The 19317-nt window shown below is 49.9% G+C and overlaps 2 protein-coding genes across 6 annotated transcripts in view; one reads left to right on the top strand and one right to left on the bottom strand.

Moving 5' to 3' along the window:
• The window catches only part of LOC135055816 (uncharacterized), a 35610-nt gene extending 20006 nt beyond the window's left edge, over window positions 1-15604 (bottom strand). Inside the window, exon 1 of one of the 2 annotated variants that reach the window (XM_063960290.1) lies at window positions 15528-15604. In XM_063960290.1, coding sequence (XP_063816360.1) covers window positions 15528-15589 — 62 coding nt within the window. In that variant the 5' untranslated portion in view covers window positions 15590-15604. Of the gene's footprint in view, window positions 1-15477 lie in introns of both variants that reach the window. The other variant, XM_063960292.1, reaches the window with a different exon arrangement.
• Window positions 15602-19317, top strand: part of MYBL2 (MYB proto-oncogene like 2) — a 145138-nt gene continuing 141422 nt past the window's right edge. For all 4 annotated transcript variants that reach the window (XM_063960288.1, XM_063960285.1, XM_063960286.1 and 1 more), the window contains exon 1: window positions 15602-15765. In XM_063960288.1, coding sequence (XP_063816358.1) covers window positions 15746-15765 — 20 coding nt within the window. In that variant the 5' untranslated portion in view covers window positions 15602-15745. The remainder of the gene's footprint in view (window positions 15766-19317) is intronic.

The raw sequence follows: 19317 nt of genomic DNA, 5'->3' as shown, positions 1-19317 counted from the left end.
GTCTTTTCATCAGCCGCGGCCTTCGCTGTGCCCGCGTGGTTAAATGTGCATCTATCAGCCTGGCGTCTCCTGTCTCCGGTGGCCGGCGCCGCCATTACTGTTTCCCAGACCACATGGATTACAAACCAAACTTCCCTCCAAGTGTCTGCATGGGCGCAGCCATCTTGGATTCTGTCATCTGATCATTTCCACCAATCTGCTGTCTGTGTTGTTGATTTGCATAATTGCCTAGCCAACCCCTTCCTTGCTGCAGGTATAAGTAAGCTGTACCTGAGCAAGGAAGACGTCAGTGCTTTGGTTGTCAAACCTAGTTCCTGTTTGTCTCTCTTCTATGATTGTCTTCCAGGTTCCAGCTCCTGTCTCAAGACTTCCACCATAGAGACCCGCACCAGCATTCCACCTGCGGTGTAGCCTGACTCTCCAATCCATTGTGGATTCATCTGTTTCCAGCTACAACACTACCTGCTTCCAGCCTCAGCTTCCAGCAGAGTACAGCTTCCGTTAAAGGGCCGGTGTCCTTTCTACACTTTACCACTCTCCACCGGAATTATTATTTCTCCGCTCTCAAGTTCTACATTTCAGTTCACATTTCATCGCTCCCAAAGTTCATTTATTATTTAACTGGTTCCAGCCAGTATCCACTCCGTGCTAACAACAGTCTGGTTCCAGCCAGTATCCACAGCAGCTGTTTTACCTTCAGCAACCCAGCTCTTCCTGGAACACCAGCTGGTACAATCCTGGGTTATCTCCATTGCTACAGCCGGGCCTGGTAAGGACTTTCCATCTAGAAGATCATAAGAACTATCTCACACTACCAGTGCCCTGTGGCTCCTGCCATGCTGTAGTACTCAGGAACTGTATTTATTCTTTGCTGACTTTTACGTTTTCTTTTATTGCTGCTGTGATGCGGAGTTGTCATAATAAACATCATTGACTTTTATCTAAGTTGTCGTGGTCACGCCTTCGGGCAGTTATTGTTCATGTTACTTACATGTCCAGGGGTCTGATACAACCTCCCAGGTTCCGGTACATCTCAGCCCCTACAACTGAGGCTGCCTCCCGTCAGCTCAGGCCCTCAGTTGTGACAGTAAGCACTGACCTAATGAATCCAGCCGGAGACCAGGATCAAGCGGCCAGGCCGATGCAAGAACTGGCAGCCCGACTAGAACATCAGGAGGCTGCACAGGGCCACATCATCCGCTGTCTCCAGGATCTCTCTACTCGGCTGGATGGGATTCAGACAACTCTCCGTGGATCAGGCGCGTCTGGTGCGTCAACCACAGTGACTCCAGCTATAACCCCACCCACCTTACCCATTTCTGCTCCACGTCTTCATCTTCCAACGCCAGCAAAATTTGACGGATCTCCAAGATTCTGCAGGGGATTTCTCAACCAGTGTGAGATTCAGTTTGAGCTACAACCTGGCAATTTTCCCAGTGACCGTACAAAAATTGCCTACATTATTTCTCTTCTCAGTGGCTCAGCCCTTGATTGGGCATCACCGTTATGGGAGAGGTCCGACACCCTGCTATCTTCTTACACTGCATTTGTGTCAACATTCAGGCGCATCTTCGACGAGCCAGGCCGGGTAACTTCAGCTTCGTCTGAGATTCTCCGTTTACGCCAGGAATCACGTACTGTAGGACAATATCTTATACAGTTCCAGATCCTGGCATCCGAACTGGCATGGAACGACGAGGCCCTGTATGCTGCATTCTGGCATGGTTTATCCGAGCGTATTAAAGATGAGTTAGCTACCAGAGACTTACCCTCCAAGTTAGATGAGCTAATCTCACTTTGTACGAAAGTTGACTTACGTTTCAGAGAGAGAGCAACTGAGCGTGGAAGATCATCTGCTCCAAAATCTTCTACTCCTCCTCCTCGCCAACTGTCACCAACTACAGATGAACCCATGCAAATTGGCCGTTCCCGTTTAACTCCTGCTGAGCGCCGAAGACGTCTCTCCGAGTTTCTCTGTCTGTATTGTGCAGCTCCGTCTCACACCATTAATGCCTGTCCCAAACGTCCGGGAAACTCCAAATCCTAGCTCGCCAAGGAGAGGGCCGGCTAGGAGTAATGATCTCCTCTCCATCTCCTCAAGATTGTAACCTCCCAGTCTCGCTTCAAGTTGCTCAACGTTATCAGAACGTCATTGCCCTCCTGGATTCCGGAGCAGCTGGGAACTTTATTACTGAAGCCTATGTTAAACGGTGGTCTCTACCCACCGAGAGACTTCCTTCGTCCTTTTCCTTAACTGCTGTGGATGGCAGTAAAATTTTTGATACAGTTATTTCTCTAAGGACTCTACCAGTTCGTCTGAGAGTGGGAGTTCTTCATTCCGAACTTATTTCATTTTTAGTGATTCCAAGAGCCACACATCCTGTGGTCCTGGGCCTTCCATGGCTCCGTCTTCACAATCCTACAATTGATTGGACGACTACGCAAATCCTGGCATGGGGTTCCTCCTGTACTAAGACATGTTTGTTTAAAGTGTTGCCTGTCTGTTCTTCCTCCCCCAGGTCGTCTGATGTTCCACCTCCTCCATATCAAGATTTCACGGATGTGTTCAGTAAAGCTTCTGCTGATATCCTTCCTCCTCATAGAGAATGGGACTGCCCGATTGATCTCGTTCCAGGGAAGGTTCCACCTCGAGGCCGAACTTATCCGTTGTCTCTCCCCGAGACACATTCTATGGAGGAATACATTAAAGAGAACCTAGCAAAGGGGTTCATTCGACCTTCTTCTTCTCCAGCCGGCGCAGGCTTCTTTTTTGTAAAGAAGAAAGATGGTGGTCTGCGGCCGTGCATCGACTACAGAGGTTTGAACGACATTACCATCAAGAACCGCTATCCTTTACCCCTGATTACTGAGCTCTTTGACAGAGTTAGCGGAGCTACCATCTTTACAAAGCTGGACCTGAGAGGTGCATACAATCTCATCCGGATCCGTGAGGGTGACGAGTGGAAGACCGCATTTAACACCCGTGACGGACATTATGAGTACCTCGTCATGCCCTTCGGATTGAGCAATGCTCCAGCTGTCTTCCAGCATTTCGTCAATGAGATCTTCAGAGACATTCTATACCGTCATGTCGTGGTCTATCTAGATGATATCCTCATTTTTGCCAACGATTTAGAGGAACATCGTTTCTGGGTAAAGGAGGTTCTGTCCCGTCTCCGTGTCAATCATCTCTACTGCAAATTAGAGAAATGCGTCTTTGAAGTCAAGTCCATTCCGTTTCTAGGGTACATTGTGTCCGGTTCCGGACTAGAGATGGATCCTGAGAAACTACAAGCAATCCAGAATTGGCCGGTACCCTTAACCCTCAAAGGGGTCCAGAGGTTCTTAGGGTTCGCCAATTATTACCGAAAGTTTATACGAGACTTTTCCACCATTGTGGCGCCTATTACTGCTTTCACCAAGAAGGGTGCTAACCCGTCCAAGTGGTCTGAAGAAGCCATGCAAGCTTTTCATCTTTTAAAACAGAGGTTCATCTCTGCACCTGTCCTGAAACAGCCTGACATCGACTCTCCTTTCATCTTAGAGGTGGATGCCTCCTCCGTTGGAGTAGGAGCGGTGTTATCTCAGAGGGCTAAAGATGGTCATTTACATCCTTGCAGTTTCTTCTCACGGAAGTTCTCCCCAGCGGAGCGCAACTATGCCATTGGCGACCAGGAGTTGCTAGCCATCAAGCTCGCTCTAGAGGAGTGGAGATATCTGTTGGAGGGAGCTTCTCATTCAATCACCATCCTTACAGACCACAAGAACCTTCTATATCTAAAAGGCGCACAATGTCTCAACCCTCGTCAGGCCAGATGGGCACTTTTCTTTTCCAGGTTCGACTTTAAACTCCAGTTCTGTCCGGGCTCTCAGAATCGCAAGGCCGATGCCCTTTCCCGCTCATGGGAGCAAGAAAATGAGTCAGAGTCTTCAGACAAGCATCCTATTATAAATCCGTTGGCATTCTCCACGGTAGGGATGGACTCTACGCCCCCATCAGGGAAAAGTTTTGTGAAGCCGACACTAAGGAAGAAGCTCATGCATTGGGCCCATGCTTCCCGTTTTGCCGGACATACAGGTATCCAAAAAACCCTGGAGTTTATCTCTAGGTCCTATTGGTGGCCAACTCTGAAAAAGGACGTTTTGGAGTTTATTGCATCTTGCCCAAAGTGTGCTCAACATAAAGTATCCCGCCAGTCGCCTGCGGGGCAACTGGTTCCACTATCTGTTCCCCGTCGACCATGGACCCATTTGTCGATGGATTTTATTACAGATTTGCCCATGTGCAACAAGTTCAATACCATCTGGGTGGTAGTTGACCGGTTCACCAAGATGGCACACTTCATTCCTCTCACCGGTCTTCCGTCAGCTTCCAAGTTGGCTCAAGTATTTATACAAGAGATCTTCCGACTCCACGGTCTTCCAGAAGAAATTATCTCAGATCGAGGAGTTCAATTCACAGCCAAATTCTGGCGAAGTTTATGTCAAGTCCTCCAAGTCAAGTTAAAGTTTTCCACGGCTTACCATCCTCAGACCAATGGTCAAACTGAGAGGGTGAATCAGGACTTGGAGGCCTTCCTCCGCATCTATGTGTCCTCCTCTCAAGATGACTGGGTTCAATTACTTCCCTGGGCCGAGTTCTGTCATAACAACCAGTATCATTCTTCATCTTCCTCAACACCATTCTTCACCAACTTTGGATTCCACCCTAAAGTCCCTGAGTTCCAACCGCTTCCAGCAACTTCTGTTCCCGCAGTGGATATCACCTTGCATCAGTTTGCCAATATCTGGAAGAGCGTACGATCAGCTCTGCTCAAGGCATCGTTCAGGTACAAGAAGTTTGCGGATAAGAAGCGTCGAGCAGTTCCTGCTCTCAAGGTGGGTGATCGGGTATGGTTATCCACGAAGAATTTGAGGTTAAGAGTTCCCAGTATGAAGTTTGCACCTCGCTACATCGGTCCTTTTAAAATTGATCAAGTCATCAATCCTGTTGCTTACAGACTCCAGTTACCTCCCTTCTTAAAAATACCCAGGACATTCCATGTTTCCCTGTTGAAACCGTTAATCTTGAATCGGTTTCATTCCTCACTTCCACCAACTCCGAAAGTCCAAACTCAACGAGGCGTTGAGTATGAAGTGGCCAAGATCCTGGACTCACGTCACCGTTACGGTCAACTTCAGTATCTCATTGACTGGAAGGGCTATGGTCCTGAAGAACGCTCTTGGACCAATGCCTCTGACGTCCATGCTCCTGCCTTGGTCCGAAATTTCCACGCAAAGTTTCCTTTAAAGCCTAAGAAGTGTCCTGGGGCCACTCCTAAAGGGGGGGGTGCTGTCACGATCCGGGTATCTGGACGCCATTACTTACCCTTCAGATGCCTCCTAAGGCGGGCTCAGCGTTCCAGGACCGGATTCCGCTGTTCCTAAGTTTCACATGCAGAGTGGTCTTTTCATCAGCCGCGGCCTTCGCTGTGCCCGCGTGGTTAAATGTGCATCTATCAGCCTGGCGTCTCCTGTCTCCGGTGGCCGGCGCCGCCATTACTGTTTCCCAGACCACATGGATTACAAACCAAACTTCCCTCCAAGTGTCTGCATGGGCGCAGCCATCTTGGATTCTGTCATCTGATCATTTCCACCAATCTGCTGTCTGTGTTGTTGATTTGCATAATTGCCTAGCCAACCCCTTCCTTGCTGCAGGTATAAGTAAGCTGTACCTGAGCAAGGAAGACGTCAGTGCTTTGGTTGTCAAACCTAGTTCCTGTTTGTCTCTCTTCTATGATTGTCTTCCAGGTTCCAGCTCCTGTCTCAAGACTTCCACCATAGAGACCCGCACCAGCATTCCACCTGCGGTGTAGCCTGACTCTCCAATCCATTGTGGATTCATCTGTTTCCAGCTACAACACTACCTGCTTCCAGCCTCAGCTTCCAGCAGAGTACAGCTTCCGTTAAAGGGCCGGTGTCCTTTCTACACTTTACCACTCTCCACCGGAATTATTATTTCTCCGCTCTCAAGTTCTACATTTCAGTTCACATTTCATCGCTCCCAAAGTTCATTTATTATTTAACTGGTTCCAGCCAGTATCCACTCCGTGCTAACAACAGTCTGGTTCCAGCCAGTATCCACAGCAGCTGTTTTACCTTCAGCAACCCAGCTCTTCCTGGAACACCAGCTGGTACAATCCTGGGTTATCTCCATTGCTACAGCCGGGCCTGGTAAGGACTTTCCATCTAGAAGATCATAAGAACTATCTCACACTACCAGTGCCCTGTGGCTCCTGCCATGCTGTAGTACTCAGGAACTGTATTTATTCTTTGCTGACTTTTACGTTTTCTTTTATTGCTGCTGTGATGCGGAGTTGTCATAATAAACATCATTGACTTTTATCTAAGTTGTCGTGGTCACGCCTTCGGGCAGTTATTGTTCATGTTACTTACATGTCCAGGGGTCTGATACAACCTCCCAGGTTCCGGTACATCTCAGCCCCTACAACTGAGGCTGCCTCCCGTCAGCTCAGGCCCTCAGTTGTGACAGACCCTGTCTGTTCCAAGACTTACCGCGGCTGCGTTTGACGGCATGGCGGTTGAACGCCGGATCCTGAAGGAAAAAAGGCATTCCGGATCTAGTCATCCCTATCCTGATCAAAGCCAGGAAGGATGTAACCGCAAAACATTATCACCGCATTTGGCGAAAATATGTTGCGTGGTGCGAGGCCAGTAAGGCCCGACGGAGGAAATTCAACTGGGTCGATTCCTACATTTCCTGCAAACAGGAGTGTCTATGGGCCTGAAATTGGGGTCCATTAAGGTTCAAATTTCGGCCCTGTCAATTTTCTTCCAAAAAGAACTAGCTTCAGTCCCTGAAGTTCAGACGTTTGTAAAAGGGGTACTGCATATACAGCCTCCTTTTGTGCCTCCAGTGGCACTTTGGGATCTCAATGTAGTTTTTTGGGTTCCAAAAGTCACATTGGTTTGAACCACTTAAATCTGTGGAGTTAAAATATCTCACATGGAAAGTGGTCATGCTGTTGGCCCTGGCCTGGGCCAGGCGCGTGTCAGAATTGGCGGCTTTATCCTGTAAAAGCCCTTATCTGATTTTCCATTCGGACAGGGCGGAATGGAGGACTCGTCCTCAGTTTCTCCCTAAGGTGGTTTCAGCGTTTCACCTGAACCAACCTATTGTGGTGCCTGCGGCTACTAGGGACTTGGAGGACTCCAAGTTGCTAGACGTTGTCAGGGCCCTGAAAATATATGTTTCCAGGGCGGCTGGAGTCAGAAAATCTGACTCGCTGTTTATCCTGTATGCACCCAACAAGCTGGGTGCTCCTGCTTCTAAGCAGACTATTGCTCGTTGGATTTGTAGTACAATTCAGCTTGCACATTCTGTGGCAGGCCTGCCACAGCCAAAAATCTGTAAATGCCCACTCCACAAGGAAGGTGGGCTCATCTTGGGCGGCTGCCCGAGGGGTCTCGGCTTTACAACTTTGCCGAGCAGCTACTTGGTCAGGAGCAAATACGTTTGTAAAATTCTACAAAATTGATACCCTGGCTGAGGAGGACCTGGAGTTCTCTCAATTGGTGCTGCAGAGTCATCCGCACTCTCCCGCCCGTTTGGGAGCTTTGGTATAATCCCCATGGTCCTTACGGAGTCCCCAGCATCCACTTAGGACGTTAGAGAAAATAAGAATTTACTTACCGATAATTCTATTTCTCGTAGTCCGTAGTGGATGCTGGGCGCCCATCCCAAGTGCGGATTGTCTGCAATACTGGTACATAGTTATTGTTACCAAAAAATCGGGTTATTGCTGTAGTGAGCCATCTTTTCTAGAGGCTCCTCTGTTATCATGCTGTTAACTGGGTTCAGATCACAAGTTGTACGGTGTGATTGGTGTGGCTGGTATGAGTCTTACCCGGGATTCAAAATCCTTCCTTATTGTGTACGCTCGTCCGGGCACAGTATCCTAACTGAGGCTTGGAGGAGGGTCATAGGGGGAGGAGCCAGTGCACACTAGATAGTCCTAAAGCTTTCTTTAGATGTGCCCAGTCTCCTGCGGAGCCGCTATTCCCCATGGTCCTTACGGAGTCCCCAGCATCCACTACGGACTACGAGAAATAGAATTATCGGTAAGTAAATTCTTATTTTTTCCTAAAAGATACCCTTTTCTAAAACCCTAAGCGTTTCGTCCTTTTGACAGGACTTCTTCAGGGGTGCATAAATCCAAAATGTATAATATAGTGGATACTTATAATTTCCACCTGCCTAACAAAATACCAGTAGGCAAAGGATAACGTGGCCAATGTTAGCGTAGAAAAATGGATTAACTGGCTGGTTAGATTTATGTGATATAAAATCCCAATGATGTAATAGTTTATACAAAGGGAGGAATAATAGTCTCTATTTGAAAATCACTGGTCAGACACGTCTCAAGGGATCAGGAGGCACATATAGCTTTGTGTACCAACAATGATCCTGACACTTCAGTATCTGCAGTGCAGAAAGTGTTCCTTCCGTTGGAAAAGGCATTGGTAATCCAGTCGATGGTTCGGAATGTCCTGAAGCCAACCCAGATATCGTGGCATCTATGTATTTGCCTTCTGGGGAAAGTGGTGGCCTCTTACGAGGCACTTCAATACGGAAGGTTTCACGCAAGACCCTTCCAGCTCGATCTGTTGGACATATGGTCCGGATCGCATCTTCACAAGCACCAGAGGATTCGTTTGTCGCCAAAAGCCAGGATCTCCCTTCTGTGGTGGCTACAGACCTCTCACCTAGTTGAGGGTCGGAGGTTCGGAATTCAAGACTGGGTCCTGTCAACCACGTACGCAAGCCTCTGAGGTTGGGGAGCAGTCACCCAGGGGGTGCAGTTTCAAGGAAGATGGTCAAGTCAGGAAGTCATCCTTCCTATCAACATTTTGGAACAGGGCCGTATACAACGCCCTTCTGCAGGTCTATTATCTTCTTCATGACCGGGCCATTCAGGTCCAGTCGGACAATGTGACGGCAGTGACGTACATAAACCAACAGGGCGGAACGAAAAGCAGAGCAGCAATGTCAGAGGTGTCAAGAATTCTCCTCTGGGCAGAAAAAAATGCTGTGGCGTTGTCAGCGGTCTTCATTCCAGGAGTAGACAACTGGGAAGCAGATTTTCTCAAGCAGACACGACCTGCATCCGGGGATGTGGGGCCTTCACCCGGAAGTGTTTAGGTGCTTGACACGTCTGTGTGGATATCCACAAATCGACATGATGGCCTATCATCTCAACAAGAAGCTCAAGCGGTATTGTTCCAGGTCGAGAGACCCACAGGCAGTGGCGGTAGACGCTCTGACGACTCCATGGGTCTATCAGATGGTGTACGTGTTTCCTCCACTTCCTCTGATCCCAAGAATTCTCAAAGGAATAAAAATGGAAAAGATTCAAGCAATACTCATTGTTCTGGACTGGCCAAGAAGAGCCTGGTACGTAGATCTTCTGGAGATGCTCCATGAGGATCCGTGGCCTCTTCCTCTTTGCGAGGATCTTCTGCAACAGGGCCTGTTCATCTATCAGGACTTACAGTGGCTACGTTTGACGGCATGGAAGTTGAACGGCTGATGCTAGCCAGAAGAGGGATCCCTAATAAAGTTATCCCGACTATGATCCAAGCCAGGAAGGGGGTAACGTCTAAACATTACTACCGTATTTGGAAGAAATACGTCTCTTGGTGTGAGAGCAGAACTTATTCTGCGGTGGATTTTCACCTGCAGGCAGGTGAGGATGTGTGCCTATGTTGGGGCTCCATAAAAGTCCAGATTTCAGCCTTGTCCATTTTCTTTCAAAAACAATTGGCTTCTCTCCCTGAGGACCAGACGTTTTTGAAAGGTGTTCTGCGCATCCAACCTCTCTTTGTGTCTCCCACGGCACCTTGGGATCTCAATTTGGTGCTGCAGTTCCTCCAATCGGACAGGTTTGAACCATTACAGGAGGTTGACGTAAAACATCTTACGTGGAAGACCGTCACACTGTTGGCCTGGCTTCAGCAAGATGTGTGTCGGAGCTGGGGGCTTTGTCTCACAAGAGTCCCTATTTAATTTTCCATGAGAACAGAGCTGAACTCATAACTCGTCAGCAATTTCTTCCGAAAGTGGTGTCTGCATTTCACATCAACCAACCTATTGTGGTTCCTGTTATCACTGTCACTTCCACTACTTCAAAGTCTTTGGATGTGGTGAGGGCTTTGAAGGTATACGTAAAGCGAACAGCTCATCACAGGAAATCCGACTCGCTGTTCATCCTATATGATTTTAATAAAATTGGATGTCCTGCTTAAAAGCAGACTATTGCACGCTGAATCAGGCTCACTATCCAGCATGCTTATTCCATGGCAGGCTTGCCGGTTCCAAAATCTGTACAGGCCCACTCTATTAGGTCGGTGGGTTCTTCCTGGGCGGCTCCCCGGGGTGTTTCGGCTTTACAGCTCTGCCGAGCAGGTACTTGGTCAGGTTCGAACACGTTTGCTAAGTTCTACAAGTTCTATACTTTGGCCTCTGTGGACCAACAGTTTGGTCAATCAGTTCTGCAGGATTCTCAGCACTCTCCCACCCGGTTTGGGAGCTTTGGTACATCCCCATGGTACTAAATGGAATCCCAGTATCCTCTAGGACGTAAGAGAAAATAGGATTTTAATTACGTACCGGTAAATCCTTTTCTTGTAGTCCGTAGAGAATACTGGGCGCCCGCCCGCTGCGTCGTTCTTCCTGCATTGTTACTTGGTTAAGTATTGTTGGTTCAGCTGTTGCTGTTCCTGTTTAAAGTTGGGTTAGCTTAACTTTCCTCTGTTTGTGTGTGCTGGTTTGGAATCTCACCGTCTCCTCGGGCACAGTTTCCTAGACGGAGTCTGGTAGGAGGGGCATAGAGGGATTAGCCAGCCCACACTATCAAATTCTTAAAGTGCCCATGGCTCCTAGTGGACCCGTCTATACCCCATGGTACTAAATGGAACCCCAGTATCCTCTACAGACTACGAGAAAAGGATTTACCGGTAGGTAATTAAAATCTTATTTTTTTTCTGTCTGTGCTCCAGGATGTTTATGGAGGGTCTGGTCAATGGGCCATGGTTGCGGATCTATGAATGGCATCTCTGGGGCCTCGCCTTTACAACGTCATATGCAATTAGCTGCATTGTGTAAGGGGGGTGGGCCGCAATGACATGATTAGCAGAGACTTGTATCTTCAGTCTCCCCGCCCTGACAACTTCATGGGAGAAATGGGCGGTATGCAGGGGCGCTGCCTTGTCTTCTAGGAGATCTCATCCAAATTTGGGTGTCTCCTGGAAATTCTGGGAGAGTAGACACCTATATGCAGCAACATTTCAGTTTAGTTCAATGGGGCTAATTCAAACCTGATCGCTATGGTGCATTTTTTGCATTCCTGAGATCAGGTAGTTGCCACCTACAGGGGGAGGGGGAAATCGCTGTACAGGGGTGCGATCGCATGTGCAGGAGATCTGCACAAACAGGAGTTTGTGCAGTCTTTGCACAGCCCAGGACTTACTCAGCCGCTGCGATGATCGGGGCCAGAGCTGATGTCAGGAATCCTCCCTCCAAACGCCTGGCCCCTCCTGCGTTTTCTCGGACATTCCTCAAAAACTGTCAGTTGCCACCCACAAACGCCCTCTGCCTGTCAATCTTCTTGCGTTTGTCGGTGCAATGGGATTTTTTGCACCATCCTGTTGCTGCCCGGCACTCCCCGTCACTGCGGACCATCGCGCCTGCGCATTGCGGTGCATACGCATGCGCAGTTCAGACCTGATCGACCGCTCAATCAGCCCCAATGATGGAATAAGAGGGACAATGGCCCTCATTCCGAATTGATCGCTCGCTAGCTACTTTTTGCAGCCGTGCAAACGTATAGTCGCCGCCCACGGGGGAGTGTATTTTCGCTTTGCAAGTGTGCGATAACATGTGCAGCCGAGTGGGACGAAAAGGTTTTTTGCAGTTTCTGAGTAGGTCTGAACTTACTCAGCCCTTGCGATCACTTCAGCCTGTCCGGTCCCAGAATTGACGTCAGACACCCGCCCTACAAACGCCTGGACACACCTGCATTTTCCCAAACACTCCCAGAAAATGGTCAGTTGACACCCATAAACGCCTTCTTCCTGTCAATTTCCTTGCGATCGGTTGTGCGAATCGATTCGTCGCTAGAAGCATTGCACAGCGCAATGATGCTGTTTATACTTGTACGACGCGCGTGCGCATTGCGGTGCATACGCATGCGCAGTAGTAACCTGATCGCTGCGCTGCAAAAAACGGCAGCGAGTGATCAACACGGAATGAGGGCCAATATACAAACTAGTAACGTGTCTTGGGTGAAATGGTGATGCTGATGCATCACATGCCCTAATAGTGCCCATTTAATACTGTTTAATTAAATTAGACAGTGACAAGTGGATCCTGTCCCAGGCAGCTAAACAAAACGTAAGAGCACACTCACAGATATATGTAACCAGCAGGGGCGTCGGAATAGGCGGGGCAAGGGGGCAGCTCGCTCCCCCCAAACATGAGAGAGGCGCCATCCACCCGGGAGCGCGATTGCCCGCTGAGCCTGCAGCTGCCACCACTAGCGGCAGCATTCTCCGCTGTGTAAAGTGATAGCAGCGAGGGATGCGGCCGGGGCAACTAGCTTGAACGGTGGCTCTGCTGCTTTCTACTCTAAACGTGTTTGTATACAGTAGCTACAGTATAAGCACAACACGTTCCGACCACACAGCGGGCACCGGCCACTGCTGTGTGACACTGTCCACGAATCCGCAGCATGACAATGCGGCAAACAGTCCCTACACTACAGCCTGCCAACCACTGAGCCGCTTTAACTCCGCCAAACCCACAGGGAGCAGAGCCTGAGGAGCGGACGCACAGCTAGCCAGTAAGCTTTACTTTTGTGGAAAATGTTTTGTTGAAACTTAAAATCAGCTTAAGCTTGCTGAGCTGCCTGCTGTGGTGGATATACAGGTGCTGTGTGCTGGCTGGGTGAGGGGTGATTGCTGTTGGGTGTTACTATGATCTATTCTGCTAGGTGAGATGTGCTGTGGTAGGAGAGGGCAGGGAGTTTCTGTATGAGGGGTCACTGTCACCCTGTGTATATGTCCCTCTGTCCCCGTGAATGTCCCTCTGTCTCCCTGTATATGCTTGCCGCCGTCACCCTGTGTATATGTCCCTCTGTTTCCGTGTATGTCCCTCTGTCTCCCTGTATATTTACGTGCTGCCGTCACCCTGTGTTTCTCAACCTGTGTATATGTCCTTCTGTCCCCGTGTATGTCCCTCTGTATACGTGCCGCTGTCACCCTGTGTTTGTCACCCTGTGTATGTCCCTCTGTCCCCCTGTGTATGTCCCTCTGTCTCCCTGTATATTCATGCTGCTGTCACCCTGTGTATATGTCCCTCTGTTACCTTGTGTATCTGGGCCGTAACTACCTGTGTGCCAGGTGTGCCTGGCACACAGCGCAGTTGCCCTGAGGGCGCAACGGCTAGCAGCATGTAATGAGTCAAATTGACTCATTACATGCCGCCTCTGTTGTGTGTGCCGTGCGCCGCCACCGCACTGTGGAGGAGAGAGCAGCGCCGGGCAGCGGAGAAGGAGGAGGAGGGAGGGGGACTGGAGCAGCAGCAGCGCTATTTCATTGGTAGTAAGCGCCGCTGTGGATGCTGGGATGCGGTTCCTTCATCCCAGCATCCACAGCAGCGCCGGGCAGCCAATACGGAAGGAGAGGGGACAGCTGCAGCGGCGCTTACTACCAATGAAATAGCGCTGCTGCGGCTCCAGTCTCCCTCCCTCCTCCTCCTCCTTCTCCCCTGCCTCCGAAGCTGCCAGCACGAGGTGCCTGACTGCCAGCGGGAGAGATGGTAAGTATCTCTCTCTCTCTCTTGTCTGTCGTTATGTATAAAAAAGGGGACTGTGCCTGCCGCAATGTGTAAAAAGGGGGACTGGCTGCCGTTATGTGTAAAAAGGGGGACTGTGCCTGCCGCAATGTGTAAAAAGGGGGACTGTGCCTGCCGCAATGTGTAAAAAGGGGGACTGGCTGGCGTTATGTGTAAAAAGGGGGACTGTGCCTGCCGCAATGTGTAAAAAGGGGGACTGTGCCTGCTGCAATGTGTAAAAAGAGGGACTGGCTGCCGTTATGTGTAAAAAGGGGGATGCTGTCTGCCGCAATGTGTAAAAAGGGGGACTGGCTGCCATTACGTGTGAAAGGGGGGACTGTGCCTGCCGCAATGTGTAAAAAGGGGGACTGGCTGCCGTTATGTGTAAAAAGGGTGGCGCTGTCTGCCGCAATGCGTAAAAAGGGGGACTGGCTGCCGTTATGTGTAAAAAGGGGGACTGTGCCTGCCGCAATGTGTAAAAAGGGGGACTGGCTGCCGTTATGTGTAAAAAGGGGGACTGGCTGCCGTTATGTGTAAAAAGGGGGACTGTGCCTGCCGCAATGTGTAAAAAGGGGGACTGGCTGCCGTTACGTGTAAAACGGGGGAGTGTGCCTGCCGTAATGTGTAAAAAGAGGGACGCTGTCTGCCGTAATGTGTAAAAAGGGGGACGCTGTCTGCCGTAATGTGTAAAAAGGGGGACGCTGTCTGCCGTAATGTGTAAAAAGGGGACGCTGTCTGCTGTAATGTGTAAAAAGAGGACGCTATCTGCCGTTATGTGTAAAAAGGGCACGATGTCTGCCGTAATGTGTAAAAAGGGGGACTGTCTGCTGTAATGTGTAAAAAGGGCTCTACCTGGTGTAGTAGCGCTACTGTGCAGCTTAATTTGAATAATGGAGACTACTGTGCACCATAGTATGGATTGGTATTATTTTGTGGCCACGCTCCTTCCCTATGAAGCCACGCCCCTATATATTTTCTGCGCGCTTGCGGCACGCACTGCCCCTATCTTGCATGGGGGGGCGCTAATGCCGTTTCTTGCACACAGCGCTAATATGCCTAGTTACGGCACTGCTGTGTATGTCCCTCTGTTACCCTGTGTATATACTAACCGTGGGGTAGGGAAGTAGAGCACAGGGATGAGAAGGAGAGGCGAGATGAATGAGGAGGAGTAGGCGCTCTACAATGTATATAATGGGCTCTGTCAGGCATATTGTGTGTAAGGGGGTTCTACCAGACATGTATATAAGGGGCCACTCACTCCCAGCTGCTCCATAGAGTTCCGTACAGGTACAAGTGACCCGTCTAAGGTGTCCAGTAATTAGGGGCGCCAAACTGAGATTTTTATCCTGCCCAACCCCCCCCAACCGAAAAACGTTCTGACGCCTCTGGTAACCAGTACTGTGTCCCTAGAAATGATTACAAGTAACTGTAACTGCATCCATTTGTTAATTGTATTCTATTTACTCTGAATTTTACCTAAATATCACATCAGTGACAGTGTTTCTGTCAGTGTACTTAAGTAATGACTACGTTTCAATTAAAAAATATAAAACGGTTTTATAAAGAAATTCCGTCAGCAGACATACTGTGGCGCCCCCTGCTGATACAGTCCTGCACTGCGTGCATTTTCCCCCACCTGGCCGCACTGGTTTCCGATTGGTTGATAGAAGTATCATCAACCGCCTCTATCATTGTCATCGCTCTCCCCCTCCCCCCCCAGTTCAGAAGACACAGGAGGCGTCATGACGTCAGGCAGTGACTCTCGACCCCCGGAAGAGGCGTGGCTAGGATGCGCGCGCAGCGGGCGGGAGATAGGAAATAACAATAACGCCAGAAACGGCCTCGGAGGCGGCCATGGCCCGGAGGGGACGCAGGTGAGACAGCGATATGTGGGCACATACCCGGGGGCCATTGCAATGTGTTGGGTTCTTGTAGTTTCGTTGCGCAGCCCTTATTTGTTGTGTGACCCCGATGTAGCCCTTCCTTCGGCGTTTACGTGTCTGTGTGCCCGCCCGATCCCTGCACCCCTCGCACTATATACACCCGGCCCGCAGCTCCCTGCCACCCTACGTATGGGCCCTCCTTCACCCAGCTCTCCTGCCTGAGCCTCACTGCCCATCTCTGCTATCCTCACCCCTGTGCCCATATCTCATAGCTTCCGAAGTCCATCATTGCCAGCCTCATTCCTGTGCCAACCCCACCATATCAGTAAACATCACTGCCAGCTTTGCCCCTGTCCCCACCCTTATATCGTCCACTACCCATCACTGCCTGCCTCGCCCCTGTGCCCACCCCATAGCTCCAGACACCCATTACTATCTGTTTCACACCTGTGCCCACCCCCATATCTCCTGCTCTGCCCACATCACCACTGTACCCACCTCCCGTATCTCCTTCTACCCATCACTGTCCACCTCTGTGCTTACGCCCCATTTCTCTTACGTCCTAGAGGATGCTGGGGACTCCAAAAGGACCATGGGGTATAGACGGAATCTGCAGGAGCTTGGGCACACTGAAAAGACTTAATCTGGGTGTGAACTGGCTCCTCCCTCTATGCCCCTCCTCCAGACCTCAGTTAGACTTTGTGCCCAGGACTGACTGGACACTCGCAGGGGAGCTCTCCTGAGTTCCTCTGGAAAATACTTTTTGTTAGGTTTTTTATTTTCAGGGAGACCTGCTGGCTACAGGCTCCCTGCAGCGTGGGACTGAGGGGAGAGAAGCAGACCTACTTCTTCTTAGTTAAGGGCACTGCTTCTCGGCTACTGGACACCATTAGCTCCAGAGGGTTCGATCACTTGGTGCGCCTAGCTGCTTGTTCCCGGACCCACGCCGTCACCCCCTCACAGAAGCCAGAAGAAAGAAGTCGGGTGAGTATGAGAAGATCAGAAGACTTCAGGACGGCAGAAGACTTCAGTAACGGAAGGTACAGCACAGCGGTAACGCTGTGCTCCATGCTCCCACACACATCACTAACGGTAGTTACAGGGTGCATGCCGCTGGTGGGGGGCCCTGGGCAGCATGTTACTGAGGTCGGGGACCGGCAGAAGGCTTTCGGTGCCTCGGTACCGTTTCTTAAACCCCCGCCGGCATCTTTTTCATTTTCAAATTTGGCGGGCCGAAACACTGGGAAGGGGGCAGAGCTTCGCCCCGCGGCTCACAGGCGCCATCTTCTCCTTCAACACGCGGCTGAAGGAGACGCTGCCGGGACCTCCACATTCCTCACAAGTAACGGGGAGATATTCAGAAGGGGAGGGGCAGCGGTGTGGTGCTTCTTTAAATTAAGCAGCGCTGGGTACATATATATTTTGTCTGGATATATGGGCGCTGGGGTGTGAGCTGGCATACTCCCTCTGTGTCCTCTATCTGGGCTTCATTGTGGGCCTGTCACCTAGCTGGGACGTTCTGTGTGTAGGCATGTCTGAGGCTGAATGTTATTCACCAGAGGAGGTTATTGGGGGAGCGGATGCGGGGCTAGATTTGGGACTGTCGACGCAGCCGACACCTGCTTTACTCGCATTGCTCAGTACGATAAATTCGAATGTAGCTTCTTTATAAAAGAGGTTGGATAATTCTGAGTCAGACACAGGTGTGGAAAAAGTCCATGGAAGAGGCTTTGTCTCAGGTACAGACCCCATCTGGGTCGCAAAAGCGGCCATTTACTCAAGTGGTAGATACGGATACCGACACGGACTCTGATTCTGAGGTCGATTTCACTGAGGCTGCTTTACATCCACGATTAGTTAAGAGTATTCAGTACATGATTGTGGCTATAAAAGATATTTTACACTTCTGATGAACCTGCGGTACAGGAAACAAGGATTTGCTTGTTTAAGGAAAAAAAACCTGAAGTGAAGTTTCCCCTCTCATGAAATGAATACTCTTTGTGAAAAGGCTTGGGAGTCGCCGGATAAGAGGTGGCAAATTCTCAAGAGGATTCACATGGCATATCCGTTCCCCTCGGATGACAGGGGAAAATGGGAGGAGTCTCCAAATATTGACAAAGCTCTATCTCGCTTGTCTAAAAGTGGCGCTTCAGTCTCCTGACACGGCAGCTCTCAAAGATCCGGCGGATTACAAGCTGGAGATGTCTCTGAAGTCCATTTTCGCTAATTCGGGTGCATTGCTCAGACCTGCTGTGGCGTCTGTATGGGTGAGTAGTGCTATTGCTAAATGGGCTGAGAATTTAGCTAATGATATGAATACCCTTGATAAAGATAATGTTATTTTGACTCTTGGTTATATCAAGGACGCTGCAGATTAACTGAAGGATGCTGCGAGGGATGTCTGTCTCTTGGGATCAAGAGCCAATGCCATGTCGATATCAGCCAGGAGGGCGTTGTGGATCCATCAATGGAATGCTGATGCCGACTCCAAGAGGGCTATGGAAGCGTTACCCTTCAAAGGTACTGTCTTGTTTGGGGACGGCTTGGCTGACCTGGTCTCGACTGCGGGTAAGTCCTCTTTTCTTCCTTATGTTCCCACACAACAGAAAAAGGCACCACATCAGCAGATGCAGTCCTTTCGTCACAATAAATACAGGCGTGGAAAAGGTTCGTCCTTCCTCGCTTCAAAAGGAAGGGGAAGGAAATCACCTGCTGTGTCAGGCGCCCAGGACCAAAAGTCCTCCCCTGCTTCTACCAAGTCCACCGCATGACGCTGGGGCTTCCCTGGGGGAGTCCGGACCGGTGGGGGGGCCGTCTACAAATATTCAGTCAGGTCTGGATTCAATCAGACCTGGATCCTTGGGTCCTAGAGATTGTGTCTCGGGGATACAAGATGGAGTTTCGGGAGATACCCCCTCACCGGTTCTTCATTTCGGCGTTACCAGTAGCTCTTCCGGACAGGGAGGTGGTGTCGGCAGCGATACAAAAATTGTGTCTACAGAGGGTAATTGTTCCCGTTCCCTCATCCCAACGGGGGGAGGGGTTCTACTCGAGCCTCTTTGTTGTGCTGAAACCGGACTGTTCGGTCAGACCAATTCTAAATCTAAAATCCCTCAATCCATACTTGAAAGTTTTCAAGTTCAAGATGGAATCTCTTCGAGCGGTAATGGCCAGCCTGGAAGGGGGGGATTTTATGGCGTCAGTCGACATAAAGGATGCCTACTTGCATATCCCGATATGTCCTTCACATCAGGCCTTCCTCAGGTTTGCGATACAGGATTCTCATTACCAGTTTCAGATGTTGCCGTTTGGGCTTTCCACGGCTCCGAGGATTTTCACCAAAGTCATGGCGGAAATGATGGTTCTCCTTCGCAAACAAGGGGTTACAATTATCCCGTACTTGGACAATCTCCTGATAAAGGCGAGGTCCAAGGAACGGTTGCTGAGAAGTGTAAATTTGTCACTGTCTGTTCTGCGACAGCACGGTTGGGTATTCAATTTGCCAAAATCTCAGTTGATTCCGACCACTCGGCTGCCTTTTCT

Source organism: Pseudophryne corroboree, chromosome 3 (assembly GCF_028390025.1).
Source record: "Pseudophryne corroboree isolate aPseCor3 chromosome 3, aPseCor3.hap2, whole genome shotgun sequence".
NCBI lineage: Eukaryota > Metazoa > Chordata > Amphibia > Anura > Myobatrachidae > Pseudophryne > Pseudophryne corroboree.
The sequence above is the reverse complement of the archived record's forward strand: the minus strand, read 5'-3'. Positions and strand labels throughout refer to the sequence as shown.